This window comes from Glycine max, chromosome 10, assembly GCF_000004515.6.
Source record: "Glycine max cultivar Williams 82 chromosome 10, Glycine_max_v4.0, whole genome shotgun sequence".
Lineage (NCBI taxonomy): Eukaryota > Viridiplantae > Streptophyta > Magnoliopsida > Fabales > Fabaceae > Glycine > Glycine max.
The window spans coordinates 50,063,540-50,078,346 of NC_038246.2; the positions used below are offsets into that span (position 1 = coordinate 50,063,540).

The 14,807-nt window shown below is 29.5% G+C and overlaps 1 protein-coding gene across 1 annotated transcript; it reads left to right on the forward strand.

Moving 5' to 3' along the window:
• Positions 1–12,558: 12,558 nt before the first annotated feature.
• On the forward strand, positions 12,559–14,131 carry 1-3-1A (syringolide-induced protein 1-3-1A). Its single transcript, NM_001250431.1, has 2 exons — positions 12,559–13,089; positions 13,488–14,131. The coding sequence occupies exons 1-2, from the start codon at positions 12,713–12,715 to the stop codon at positions 13,810–13,812; spliced, it is 702 nt and encodes a 233-aa protein (NP_001237360.1). The 5' UTR covers positions 12,559–12,712; the 3' UTR covers positions 13,813–14,131.
• The last annotated feature ends 676 nt before the right edge of the window (positions 14,132–14,807 follow it).

A 14,807-nucleotide genomic window follows, 5' to 3' on the forward strand; every position in this document is an offset into this window, starting at 1 on the left:
GATCAGTCAAAAGATAAGGGTGAAGGCATTCCAGTCTTCCTGTAATTAAGCATAAGCCTCGCGGAAATTAAGCAAATTACCTTATAAGAAGCACCACCAACAAGCATGGCAAGGAAACATATTTGGTCTGGTTTTAGGCATAGCAGAAAGAATGCCGATAATTTTGTGCTTTGAAGTTAGCACGTCCCTTTGCTAAATTTGTATGCACTGAATCTGATAAATGGAAAATGACCCCGCTGTTGTGAGTGCATACTTTGACTATACAGCACAATTTTCCCATATGTGTTGAATGAATTGCACTAGGCCGAAATATATACATTGGATAATGGTCTTGAAAAGTGATTCTGCCTTTACAAAATAAATAAAGATATATTTATTTTTAATTTTAATGAATTAAGATTATAATGACCCCGCTGCGGAAATAATGAAAATAAAATAAATAGTATTATATGATAAATATATAGTATTTAAAATATTAATTGATACATTTAATTTTCTTAATTTCATTTTAAATCTGTTTCTTAAACTATCTTTTATTAAATTAAAACTTGATATTAAGAATAAAAAATATCATTACAAAGAGAATTTTAATTAATTAAATGAAATGTATTTTAGAGATAATTTCATTAAATTATAAAGTAAATTTAGTTATGTAATAAAATTTGTTTAAGTAGAGACTAGAGAGTATCGACTATCAATGAAGCATTTAATTAAGTGTTCGGTAGTTTTAAATTTCAATAAAATTAATCTATGTACTAATTTTTGTCTCAATCCTTCGTAAAAGAATTTTCAATGCAATCATAAAAGAAAAGTTCAATGCTAAAGTATGCATGGCTCCATATAATTTAATAAATATCGATAATGGATAGAATTTGGCCGGATAGATTATTGTAGATTTTATACCCATATTTTGAAAAACTATTTATTTCTGAACTTAGATTAACGCGTGAATAGCATTTTCATGGTTTATTCTCGTGGTCTTTTTGTAGTTACATATTAGTATGTAAACATGTTACTCACACTTATAAGATTATGTTAACATATAAATATGAAATGGGTCGAGTAGTAAAATTTTCGTACCCTCGCTCATCCTTGTGAAAACTTTCATTTAACAAACAATTCATCTCCTCATTATAGATATCTTTTGCAAATCGCCATTGAATTTGAGTTCAATTGTTATCCCTGATCATACAACTTGGATCTCAAAGCCTGAAAAATCGATTACTCAAATTATTTTACCCACCGTTTACCAAATAGTTCTGCAAAAACGCCATTTTTATGACAAGGTTAACATAGATTTCCAAAGCAGCACCTTGAACATTGAATTCCTTCTTTCATTGTTGGGATACTATACACAATGGAAGAAGGGCTCACTCTCCTACATACTCATTTCTGAACTGTATAGCGCTATTCCTATGTTAGGTTCAAAATTATATGGCGCAGTGATTAAAAGGCATAGCCACTTCGCAACACGTCACGAATTAAGCAAGAAATAAACAATGACAATGAGTCATGCACACATCACAAGAGCATAAAGGATAATATAGCAATTGGGATACAGAAACAAGAAGATTTTTCAGCTTGAGGTTGAGCTGAGCTAGTTTTCTGTTCTTGTGGGCGTAGGTTGTATTTTCTGTTTTCTTTTTCCTTCTTCAAAATGAGGTCTCATGCCAAAATTAATTGAATGGATGGGCGTGACTAAAAATAATGCCTTCTTTTCCTCCCTCGTGCTGCTTTTTCGTTTTCTTTAATGGGAGCAACAGAAAAAAAATAAAATTGGTGAGACCCTTATTAAAAAATTTAAATAATTTCTCAAGTTAGCCTTGTATATTCTATGTATATAGTATTTAAATATATGAAATTTTAAGGATTTTTCGTTAGTTCCCAGTTTTGTAAAATGCTATTTATTTTAGTTATTTTTAATGTGAAAAAGCAATAGAAAATAAAGTCAAGAAATGACCGATATGAAATCCACATATACTAATTCAAGAATTTGTATAATTTTTTCTTTTCTATTCTTATCCAAATAAAAGAAGATGATATTTCTTTTTTTCCGGAAATCTCTCGTTCCAAAGTTTTCACTGATGTATAATCAATAGTCTACAAGTTCGGGGATATGTTATTAACTTATTATGCGCGTCTAATTATGAACTGATACGATTGTGCAGAATAAAGTTGATCATTATTGACCATTCGGCTATTACGGTGAGAGCCCTAATTTAAACAATTCTTAACTAGATTCTTTATCCACTTGCTACGTTGTAATTTTCAGCAATTGAAGAATTACAAACAATTTTTTCATGATTTTGTCCCATTGAAAAAGCTAGAGAGAAGAACGACTTAGTTCAAAACTTTTTCTTTTTTGGATGATTGCTTAGTCAGATTTCTGTTTCCAAAATAACGGCTACTACGGTCAAGTTTACAATTCAACTCAAGAAATTATTAATGATCATTGACGGCACCACTCTTCTACTCAAACCCAGTTCCCTTTTCTCATCGTGGCTGGTAATTTTTTTTATTTTTAATAGTGGATATCGAAGGCAAGCGTGATTGCATTGGTCGCAGTAATCAAACATTTTTTTATATGTAATTGGACGTAACTTATTTTTAAAATGTAATTATTATTGAAAGTTAAAATAAGATGTTGTAGTGATTTATAATAATTTAAGGGTAAAAATATTTAAAAAAGAATAACACCAAATAAGATTATTATTACTTTAATTTATAATAGTTACATATTAGGGTTATGATTAAAATAATATATAAGTGAGATAGAATTTTTATTAGTCAGTTCATAAATTAGATTTTGAAGTTAATTTAAATTTAAACCCAAATCAAATCTCTAAATTCAAATGTTGGAGAGAAAGGCGGCTCTAAGCTGTTTTTGATGGAGGCTAGATAAATGTCTACAATAGATCAGTTCATAATTCAACTAAGAATTAAAAGTCTTTTGAAATTCACGAGTAACAAAAAAATTGGATTTTCATGTTACACGTTAAAATATTTATTAACTTTGTTGAGACCTAATATTTTTTTTTTAAAAAAAAAAATAGCTCACTTCAATCTTCAACGGACATTTCCTCTTAATCGTACTTTTTCCTTTTCCAAAATTCTAAAAACTTGAAATCTTATTTAATAAATTTTAGTCTCGGTTTATGCAGACTGTACACTTTTCTTACGCAACCCAGGCATTCTTAATTTCTTATCATGTAGTAAAAGTTTAAATTGTTGCTCCGCACTACAATCAGTGATTGCAATTATTTTACTTGTCATAGCAATCAACTGTACCCTATTTTTTTGGGGGTCTATCAACTATTTGTTTGTGATTAGATGGATATCACAATTTCGCAACATAAAACGCCTATTTGAGCGCCAAGCTTTAAATTAGTGAAGATGTTAAAGGATTGATTCAATTGACTTGTACTACATGGTTGGTAGTAGTTTGAGAAAAAAATAATAGGGACGGACTTCTGTATATATTATGATTTTTTTTTTTTTTAAACAAGAAGCCTCACATATGCACATGATAAGTGTGAGTTTTTTTTTTTCATCGATATATTTATATGCATTTCTTCCTAGTTATCATAAGTAACTTCACACTTAACTTTTAATTACAATTTTTATTTTAAATAAACTATAATGAGTTGTTTTCAATTTAAATATATATTAAAATATTATTAATTATTATCTTTAACTATTATCATTCCTAAAACATATATTAAAGTGACAGTTCTCATTTCCTTTTTTTTCACAAGTATATATGCTGCACCACTACTAATCTCAATGGGTGACATAACTTAAAATATATTCCAAATATGTTTAGTTATTTTTTAAGATAACATGAGCTCGAATGAACATCTACATGTTTAGTTTGAGTTATTTCACATAATTAATCACATTTTTTAAGTGAGATTTTGAAGAAAAAATGAATATTTCTTAAAAGTTTAACTAAATTGAAACAAATTAAACATGTCCGGTCACGCCAGTAAAAAAATAGCTTTGAAGTTAATTGATATAAGTCAACTAAAGACAATATTAAATATAGATGTTAGACGAAATACTGAGTGAATACTAACACGTGAAGGTTATTAACATGACATAATCCGATGAAGTAAATTCATAGACACATGCAATAAATTTAAAAGATGATTTCTACGAGTTAGTGACGGAAAAATATTGACAATTAAGAAAGGAAAATAAGATATTTTTTTAACATTGACTGTTATTCATATATAGTTTTATTAGTAGACAAAAGCCCAGTCTATTACAAGTAAAAATTATAAATACACATTAAAGATCTAATTCCAATTATTATTCTTACTTGCACTACTTATCTTTAAACACTAAATTCACCTAAAAGTTCAACGATGTGTTAAAGAATATTAATTATTATTCAACATTTCAAAAACTTCATATCGTATTCGAAAATATGATACAAAAGTGAATGAATTTTTTTTTATTTTGCTGTAAACATGGAAAATATTCTTCTTCCCATCATTTGGAATAGATTTATCAGTGAGATTTTCAACAGTTAAATCACGTGCAACTGCATATGTTAATTAATGATTTTTGTTTCCAAGTGCAAGTGCGAAGCTTTCACCGAGGATAAGGTGTACACAAAAAAAGAAAAGAAAAGAAACTAACGATAAGGGCATAAATATATGATTAGTTTCTGGGCGGCTTTTATATTCGCGACCAAAAGGCAATGCGAAAGAAGAGAAGAAAGACGGCCAAGTGGAATGAGGTGGCGATTCGATCTTATCCAGAACGAACCTAGACGCCCACGAGTAAAATTCCTAGTGGGATCAAAAGTTGTTGCTTCAAGTGTTTTGTCACTTGGATTTCTTAATTAGTTGAAGGAATTTCTCACTTGAATCTCTTAATTAAGATATAAAAAGTGATTAATTGAAGTAGTTCCCTTGGATATTTTTTAAACTGAGGTTGATACTTTCCAGAGCGAGCGAATCAGAAGAGGGAGCCATCAAGCCGCATTTGAAAGGTGACACTTGTTTTTAACACGTCATTGTCATTCCCACGAGCCAGACATCGCCGACAACTTCACACACCTCACCATTCACCAACCCACCCCCTCTTCAACCCTATCTTTCTTTTTCACCCCAATGTTTTCAATAAAGGCACCGAATAATATCATAGAATGACAATTGAAAATTCATTATCCATGCTAGCAACTTCCAAACATTTAATTATTGTTTTAACTTATGTAAAAGTTTACTTTTTACAACTATTCTTTTGTATTGTGAACCAAAAATATGTTACTAGGTGGAGTAGAATTATATTTAAAACTTTTAAGTAAAATCTTGTCTGCAAACTTTTAAATGGACTTTTTTATGTTATTGTTTTATTTTGTGAACCAACAATAAGTTTTCATATGTAATAAAAAAATCATGCATGTTTAATATTTCAATTTCAATATTATCATATACTCGTATTGATAGTAGAAAACCACAATAAAGAAAATTAATAAAAAAACTTGTTTCACCACTGTAATTCTAAATAAATACTAGCTAATAATGAACTTGTATAATTTATATAACCGATCTTATTTAATTAGTGAAATGAAATTTTATTTTTGTTGTTGGTGATGTTGCTGTAAGAAGAAGAAAAAAATATTCTCTTGTGATTTAAATTCAAGAATAGATATAAGCATAAATACGTTGCCGGAAAGATGCTTACCCCCCAAAAAAAAAAAAACGTTAGATGCTTACCCCCCAAAAAAAAACGTTGCAGGAAAGATCAAGGACAGTTATATTGTTTCAAAGCCAAGTTTTTTTTTTAGTATGTAGAATACCATTGTGCGCATACTTCTTAAAAAATCTCATTAATTTGTATACCTTCCGTTCTCTTTTATAAGATTTTTTTTAAAAAAATATATATATAAGTAAAACTAAATTATTTTTACTTAATGACATTATATTTAAAATACCTTTTATTTAATCAGAAAGCTGTGCCCAATATCAAGTTTTAATGAAGCATAATTTAGATAAAATGGTTATTTTTAATTGAAAATGACATAATTTAATAAAGTAGACTAATTTTTTAAATAAATATGAATTTTTTTTTTATAAAAGAGTTTTAGAAAAAATTGTTTGATATGGTTTTTACTTTGGGTGTCTCCAGAATTTTTATTTTTTTATCAAATTAACAACATCTACTTCTTTTTTTACTCCCTATACACTGTTTTCCCAAAATTTCTCAATCGCCCCAAGTTCTGACGACACGGTTCTACTTATTTGAGTTTTATTTTAAAATACATTTAAATCTAGAATACTTGTACGGATAGAATGTGACACACTAGGAGTTTACACTTTACACTTATTTGTCGGGCACACGGTTGGTAACAAGACAATAAATTCATCTTAAAATAATTATGTGACGACGTACAAGTTCATTGTTGAGTTAATATTATTGGTCCACCTCAAAACACAAGAAATATATTTAAAGATTACAAGTCAATTAGAGAGATTTTACAACTACAATAAAAGTAGGCCAATATTTTAAAAATAGTCAAGCTTTATTAGTACAGGAGAAACAGGGAGGAGAGGGAGAGACGGAAATACACTGGTTTGCTTGGTAAACCGTAGAGTGTAGACATGATTAGGGTGAGAATATTTTTAAAATTTGAAGGATTTACCTGTCCTATTTTTTACTTATTTGCCTGATTCTATGGTGAGTTTTAATCAATTCTAACTCAGTTTTTTTTCTCTATATTAAGAGATTTGAAAATGCAATACAAAATAATACATGTTATATTAGTAACTTTTATGTAAAATTAAATATATCTATTCTTAAAGTTGTAATTAATTCTTTAATTTATTACTTCTCTACATTGTGTGACTTATTTTATATTTTTTCAAAAGACAATAAACTATAGATGATGTGTTGTACAAAGAATTAAGAAAAATTCTTCAAAGGTAAAAAATTATTTAGATGATATTGTGTGACTTATTTAATGATATGTTTTCTTATAGGTTAACTAAAAATAATTACAAAATTGACACTTTTTTTCATAAATTATAGAAAATTTAAATATCATTCTCAAATGCATGTATTATTTGATTTGCAGGATCTATGATTATCAATTATTACAGTATTGTAAATAAATAATATTTTTCCTTTTGACTTTTATAAATGTAATATTTGTAAATTGTTATCTTTGTATATAATTTAATTTATTTATACTATTATAATACACATCAATGCACAATATAATAAAATATAAAAAAATTTAATGATTTTAACAAAAAAAACACGATAACACAATAAAAATATAGATACACAAGCGCAACAATGTGTGTTTGACTAGTTTTAATAATATTTTGGCTTTCTTTTTTACTTCCCCACCCGTGGACCACCTATTTTATAGGTCTACCGAAGAAAGAGCCTATTTTAACTTATATTTTTGTCTTCTCATCATTTCTTAAATTATTTTTTCTTTCAACCAAACACCTAAATAAAAAATAAAAATAAAATTAAAAATGTTTGATAAAAAAATAAAAAGAGAGAAAAAATAAAAATATATGAAAATACACCGAGCAGGAATTCCAACATTTAAAAAAATTTATTTTATTTTTATTTTCAAATATCCAAAAATATTTCCATTCATGCTATATTATTTACATTCACTGTACCAAACAAGGGATTTACTCTTGTAATTTTTTTTCTTTAATGATTATATATATATATATATATATTGCTTGAGTACTAGCACTACTTAAAAAAATGATATATGAATATTTTTATTTTCATGTTACAAATATTTATTTGACACTTTTTTTATTAATCATATCATATTTATGTTTCTCTGGATTTTTTTCCCTAAACGTCAGATAACATCGGAGTGTCACACTGTGACTAAACTTTTTCTCTACGTATATTATTACAAAAGCGATCATATGACACTTTGAGAAGAAGGGTAAGATAGAAAAAAGAAAAAGGAAAAAAATGATAAATGATGCACTTTATGTCAAGATGAGTTTTCATATAAATAAAGCTACCACTCCACTTTATTCCATGCAAGATATCAAGTGAATTGACGTTCATCAATTACAAAATTTAAAAAACTAAATTTGTTTATCACAGTTATGCCTTAGCAATAGGCTCCTTACGTGAAACTACAGATGACATATAATGTAATTAATTTTTTAATATGTAATTGTATGCAACAAAATAGAACTTAGTTAAAATGTATTTTCATATTTTTTATTCTCATTGTAAATATTATAATAATTATTCTAGACCAATGAAAGGGAGCGAATGTGTATGAAGGTGAAGAGAATAGAATAACTAGATGAGTTGCTTGTGATGCCTCTTAACTACGTTTTAGGTGTAGTGATCTGTAAAAACTTTGTGTCAGTTGTTGAAATAGTAAAAAAATTTAATATAATTGGAATATGTGCATTTTGTACCCATTGTACTTTGTGGTTTATTAATGCCCCCTTGTTGCATGGGTGGTACCATCGTACATGAATGATACGTCTTATATCTAATTGTGAGGCGATTATTATGAATATTTTTCCAAATGTGATCTAATTAGTGCAACTTGTATTATTTTGTTGTTGTGCTTGGTCTTGGGTGTTTATTGTTAGGTCTGGATAATAGTATCATTAATCACTTGGGCTGACGTGTTTCACCGAGAGATCTAAATATGAATTATATTAAATTCTTTCCTTTTTAAAGTCAAATTATTATTATTTTTATTCGTGCGTTGTATGTTTTTATTTTAAATTTCATTTTTTCGTTAGAAAATATAAAAAATTAAAATTCTAATAAGTTTATAGTACTCCACTATAATGAATAGTCATTTAAAGTTTGTTTTCATATCTATGTATAATATAGAAGCTATTCCATTATAATTTTAATAGGATATTTTGGTTATGTTCAGTAAAATTAATTAAAAAATTAATTGTTAGTTGAAAGTTGAAAAATCAACTTATTAAATTAAAGTGTTTAATAAAATTAGCTGTTAAAATAACTAAATATAAAATAATAGAAAAATAATAAAATCATGATTTATTTAAAAATAAGAAAAATAAATAAATATATTGAACATAAAAGTGAAAAAAATATAAAAATTAAAATTTAAAAACTAACATTTTTTAAATGTAATGTTTAAAAAATCCTAAAAGTTACTTAATTTTTTTTTATTTAATAAATAAATAAGTTTTTCAGTTAGTAAAAAAAATAAAAATTAACAATGAACATAACATTTATCTACAGTTTTGTTAAAAACAACTATTGTACTATTTGAATGTTTTTAAATTTTATTCTTGCATGTTTTAATAAAAAATATTTGAATCATACTACTCTTGCCTTATTCTTGCTTTTTTTTAAAAAAAAAAATAAGTATTTCCTCAAAACAACTTTAATTGAACATGTGAAATACGTCATAATATATGCATCTTCATTAAATCTCACTCGGTGTTGTTGCTATACTGAAACATTTTTGTTTATGATTTTATAAAGTGAACACACTTACAGTGCAAATCAATCGAACAAAATAAATGAAGAGCAAAAAATAATACTAATGTATTTACCAATTATCAATTTATGGTTTAAATATATTTTTGTTTTGTAAGTTAATATATTTTTTTCATTTTCATTCTTGTAAATTATTTTTTTCCGTTTTAATCCTTGCAAAATATATATATTTTTTATTTTTTATTTATCTTTTAAGTGTTTTAGATGTATTTTTTTTCTGCTATTCAAAATGTTTTTTATTATTTAAAGCGTTATCTAAAATATTTTAAAGATAAAAAATAAAACAAATACATTTTATAAGAATTAAGATAAAAAAAAATTACAACAATAAAAGTGAAAAAAAAATTAAACTGCAGACACAAGAAATATATTTAAGTCCTTATTCAAATAGAGTGTTGGTGGAAACTGGAAAATGTCAACTTGAAATGCCTAACACGTATGGCAATTGGCTGAGAAGTTCTGGTGAATGAATTAGTTCGTGCAATTTTGCGTTCATGGCGGGTCAATATCACAGTTCAAGAAATTTGAAGCGAATTAAAGAGCATTTTTTAATTTTACTTTTCCTACAAAACAAATAACAAATTCATTCTTTTAATTAAAATAGTCAAAATTAACAGATAATTAGAACATAACGGCTAATCAAGTTGGAGCTTTGCGTGCTAATTGGAATAGATAATTGGAGATTCTAGGGATAAACACACAGAGGAAAGATTCTGCAGTTAAATTTGATTTAACAAACAATAAACTAAAAACGGTTGGTGTTGGATTCTATTCGCCGAAAGACTAATTTATTGGTGTCGGTTTGACTAAGACCCTTTTTATACAGAAAAAGATGGAAGTCCCACTAAAACAAAAACACATTCTTTCCTCTACAAGCCCGCGAGGTTTCAGGAATTGGAATAAGAAAACACTGGCTAAACACAATAAAATGGAAATTTCCTGTATTCATTTATCACATACGCGTTTGTTCTAAAGCAAAATTGAGAAGTAGGTAAAGCCAATTCGTTACTGCGAGCAACGCGTTTAATCTCTTCATGAGCATGTTTCACTACCCAAATAAGTATACTCTTATCCACATTCAAAATTAAAAGAAGCCGGAGAGCATCAAGGAATCTTAGGAATGAATCGTATTCACTTGACCACACACACGAAAATGACTACTATGCAAAGCTCTATAGAGAGCATAGCTTAATAAACCGGCTGCATATAAACATAAACCACATTTTACGACAACGTTGCTCACGAGAAGTGCATATATATATATATATTACTATACAAACACATGCAATTGACAGTCCAGTTCCTGCCTGAACTTTAGAGAATGCTCTCCCAGATACAATTTTTGAACGGTTCATTTTAGAGATTGCGAATGTCGTTGGAGAAACACTTTGATTAAGTATCCGTGTAATATTTTTATGTCTTATAATTAAGACTTATATTATAAATAAATTTTATCTTTCATTTCAAATTAAGTTTCAAGACAAGATCGAAATGAAATTCACTTTACAATTGGATCCTATTGAAAATCAAAAAGACAAACTTTTAGTTTTACCTTTTAAACATAAATTGAACATGTCTCAACTAAAAATCAAATATGCCATCCGATATTGGTGATCACCTACAAACACTCTTACCTTTGATTAATGGTCCGACATAATGTCTATATAGTAATAGAGGTGGTTAACGTGACAAGATACCACATTTTGTTGGTTCATTAATTGTTTCTACGTAACCTAAGCATAAAAGAATAAACTTCATATTGTAAACTAAATTTGCAAAAGTGACCTTCATTTTTCTTCCATTTCAAATTAAGTTTTAAGAAAAAGTTAGAAACAAAACTCAATTTATAAGTGAATTCAACCAAAAAACAAACTTTTTTTTTTTTAATTTTACTTATTGGACGTACATTCCAAATATGTCTATGGTTTTTTTTTTTTTTTTTTATATTTGCATAAACATGTCTATGGGTGACGGCCACTTTCAAACATTCTCATACTTAAATGAGTACTAGTTTGCTAAAGTAACCTTCCACCTACAAACCATGAACCCTAACTCCTAAAACAAGCAAGAGAAATTCCTAATTTTACTCTTTGAATGTATGCTTAGGACATTATGTTGCATAATGCATGTATAGAAAAATGGAGGTGATTTATGAGGCAGGTCAAGCAAAATGATGACAAGTTTTGTCTGTCTATTAATTGCTTTTACATAACCCAAACATAAAGGAATTGTCCATATTTGTGTCAATAAGTAATTTCATAACTTATGATGATCGAATGTTTCAAGAAATGTGTAAAATTCGACATTTGGTATTTAGATTTCTAAATGACATAAGTCAAGTGTAGTGTCTACCTGTGATCACAATAATAAAATGAATAACTCAACATGTTTTTTCGTCATCAGCCTAAAAATATGTTTAGATTGTAACAAAATTTCACTTTCAGAATAAAATCATGGTTAAATCATCACAAAAACAATTATTTATTATTTTATAAAATCATGATACAATTAACTAACTTCTTATTAAACATAAGTCAAGTGAAGTGTTTATTGATGACCACGGTAATGAATTGAATAACTCAACATGTCTTTTTGTAATTAGACTAATAATATGTTTAAATTATAATAAAATTCCCTTTGAGGATAAAATCATCACCAAAGCAATAATTTATAATTTTAGAAAATCATAATGGGTTTAATTAACTAACTTGTTATCAAAATGGGTAAACAAAATCATTATTATTATTATTTTCCAAAAACAGATGAAACGGGGAGTTGTTTCTTTCTTTCTTAGCTTGTACTGTACAGTATGACAAGGAAACAAAGAAGGAAAATAAAAAACAATAAAAGGAAAAACGTGTTGCTATTGAAGACCAGATGAGCTGGACCCACCACAACAGGTTTTCCAAACCCCTCCTAAAACTAAAATAGTTTTTTCATGAACAATTAGAAGAAAGTAAAACAATTTGTTTTAATTAATTTCAAGTCCCCTATAAATGAATCGCGTTTGTTTTCTTAAATCTCTCACCAAACCAAACAAAGGCAGAAGCGAGATCTCCTAGAAAGCGAGTTTCTCTTTTCTCTCTCTCTTTCAATTTTCACATAGTCAGCGAAAACAAACAAACTATTGGAGATTTGGAGCACGAAACACAACACAAGCAGCAGCCACCTCGTTTCATTGTTTTGAATTCAACTGAGAAAAACGACAACGAGGATGTTTCAGGAGAGCAGCGTGACGCGGTGGCCGACTCAGTGGACTCGCTACCACGACAAGCTATTCGAGCGGGCCCTTCTGGTCGTGCCGGAGGATCTGCCGGACCGGTGGGAGAAGATCGCCGACCAGGTTCCCGGCAAGTCGGCGGTGGAGGTAAGGGAACACTACGAGGCCCTCGTCCACGACGTCTTCGAGATCGACTCCGGCCGAGTCGAGGTCCCGAGTTACGTCGATGACTCGGTGGCGATGCCGCCCAGTGGCGGTGCTGGAATTTCTACGTGGGACAACGCTAATCAGATCTCATTCGGTTCCAAGCTTAAACAACAAGGCGAGAACGAAAGGAAGAAGGGCACGCCTTGGACTGAAGAGGAACACAGGTTTGTTAACGCGTCAACGATTTCGCTTCAATTCGATTCCTTCTTTTTCTGTGTTTGGGGTTTGGGGTTTTGATTTTGGGTTTGTTTTCTTTTTAAGAGAGCTGTTTAGGTGTTGTAATTTTAGAAAAAAAAAAAAGGAAAAAATTTTCAAGCAACTTTGGGTTTCTGTTTGATGCTGTTTTGACGTGGAATTTTTTTTTCCTGAATTTTATTTCTTGATGACCAGTTCAGTTTTATAATCTGAGGAATTGTTTGTGTATTTTTATTTTTTTTCTGAGAACATGCTGTTTGTCATGTATTTGAAGATTGTCTAAACCCTCAATATTCAAGTTGCGAGTGCCATGAAGGTGAAGGGCAATGCTAATTTCATGGTTGCTGACCTACTCTTTTTGTCACAGGCTGTTTCTCATTGGGCTTAGTAAGTTTGGGAAGGGAGATTGGAGAAGCATTTCAAGAAATGTTGTTGTGACAAGAACACCAACTCAAGTAGCTAGCCATGCCCAGAAATACTTTCTTCGCCAGAATTCGGTGAAGAAAGAGAGGAAGAGATCAAGCATTCATGACATAACGACTGTGGACAGTAACTCAGCGCCTATGCCCATTGATCAGACTTGGGTTCCTCCTCCGGGTGGTTCACTGCAGCAGTCACAGCAATACCCATCAAGCAACATGCATGATCAAATGGGTACGTTTGGGTATTCAAACTATGGCTTTGACATGTAAAGAATGCTAGAAGCAGTGTGTTCTGTATATAGTGCTGTAGCTTTGATTCATAAGGTTCCCCTCTTTGTAAAGTTTTATGGTTTTGCTAGCTGACAAGGGTGATTGGGAGTATTGCTAGTTATTGAATTTTTATCAGTGTAGGTTTCGTTTGAATACCTTTGTGAATCCTATAAATGAACCATGAGGATGAAAGGGTAGTGAATACTAATAGTGAACCTTTAGGAATGAATTCAACAGGAATGGAAATTCTTTGTATGTGTCCAATTCAATTACTGCTTTGCAATTCGGATTTAAGTATTGAAATGAAACCATAAATAAACCTTGGCCATTTGTTCAGTCAGTTTCACTTGAGTCAAAGCTGCTTACTATGAGTATGCATTCAATCAGCAACCAAAGCCTGTTTTGGTTGCTATTTCTTGATGGCTACTTTATTATGGTAAAAGCCTGTAATCTTATTGAAGGTAATGAAAAGAGTTGCAGAACTCTTGTGTAGAAAAATGCATTGTGTTTCAGAGGCGCCCATTGTTTACTGATCTTGCGCCCACTACTAGATCGTTTTAATTTTTTTCTCTCCTTTCTTTGCCGAAGACAAAACTTCACGAAATCAATTGCACTTTAAAGCGCAATATATAAGAGAATCATAAAATAAGAAAAGAAATGAAAAAAACACGGCTGAATCAAGGATTTAGAATCATTTTTCAACTCGGCTAAACATTATTATTTGGGAATGGTTTGAATGGGAAACACATGTTGTGGCAAATGTGGTACCTGAATTATTATCAAGTATAATAATACGAGTGCAACAAGCTAGGGGGGATGATATGTGGGTTTGGTTGGAGAACCCCACAGGGAACTACACAGTAAACTCTAGTTATAGGGCGTTGTGTAGATTGAAGAGGGGGAGCCATTTTGATGAGATGAGAAGTTTCATGATTATGGAAGGCAAAAATACCAACAAAAGTGGCACAATTTGCTTGGAGATTACTTAAAAACAG

Coding starts and splice junctions, on each gene's coding strand:
- 1-3-1A (NM_001250431.1), top strand. CDS start 12,713: ATGTTTCAGGAGAGCAGCGTGACGCGGTGGCCGACTCAGTGGACTCGC. Junction 13,090..13,487: donor TGGACTGAAGAGGAACACAG/GTTTGTTAACGC, acceptor TTTTTGTCACAG/GCTGTTTCTCATTGGGCTTA.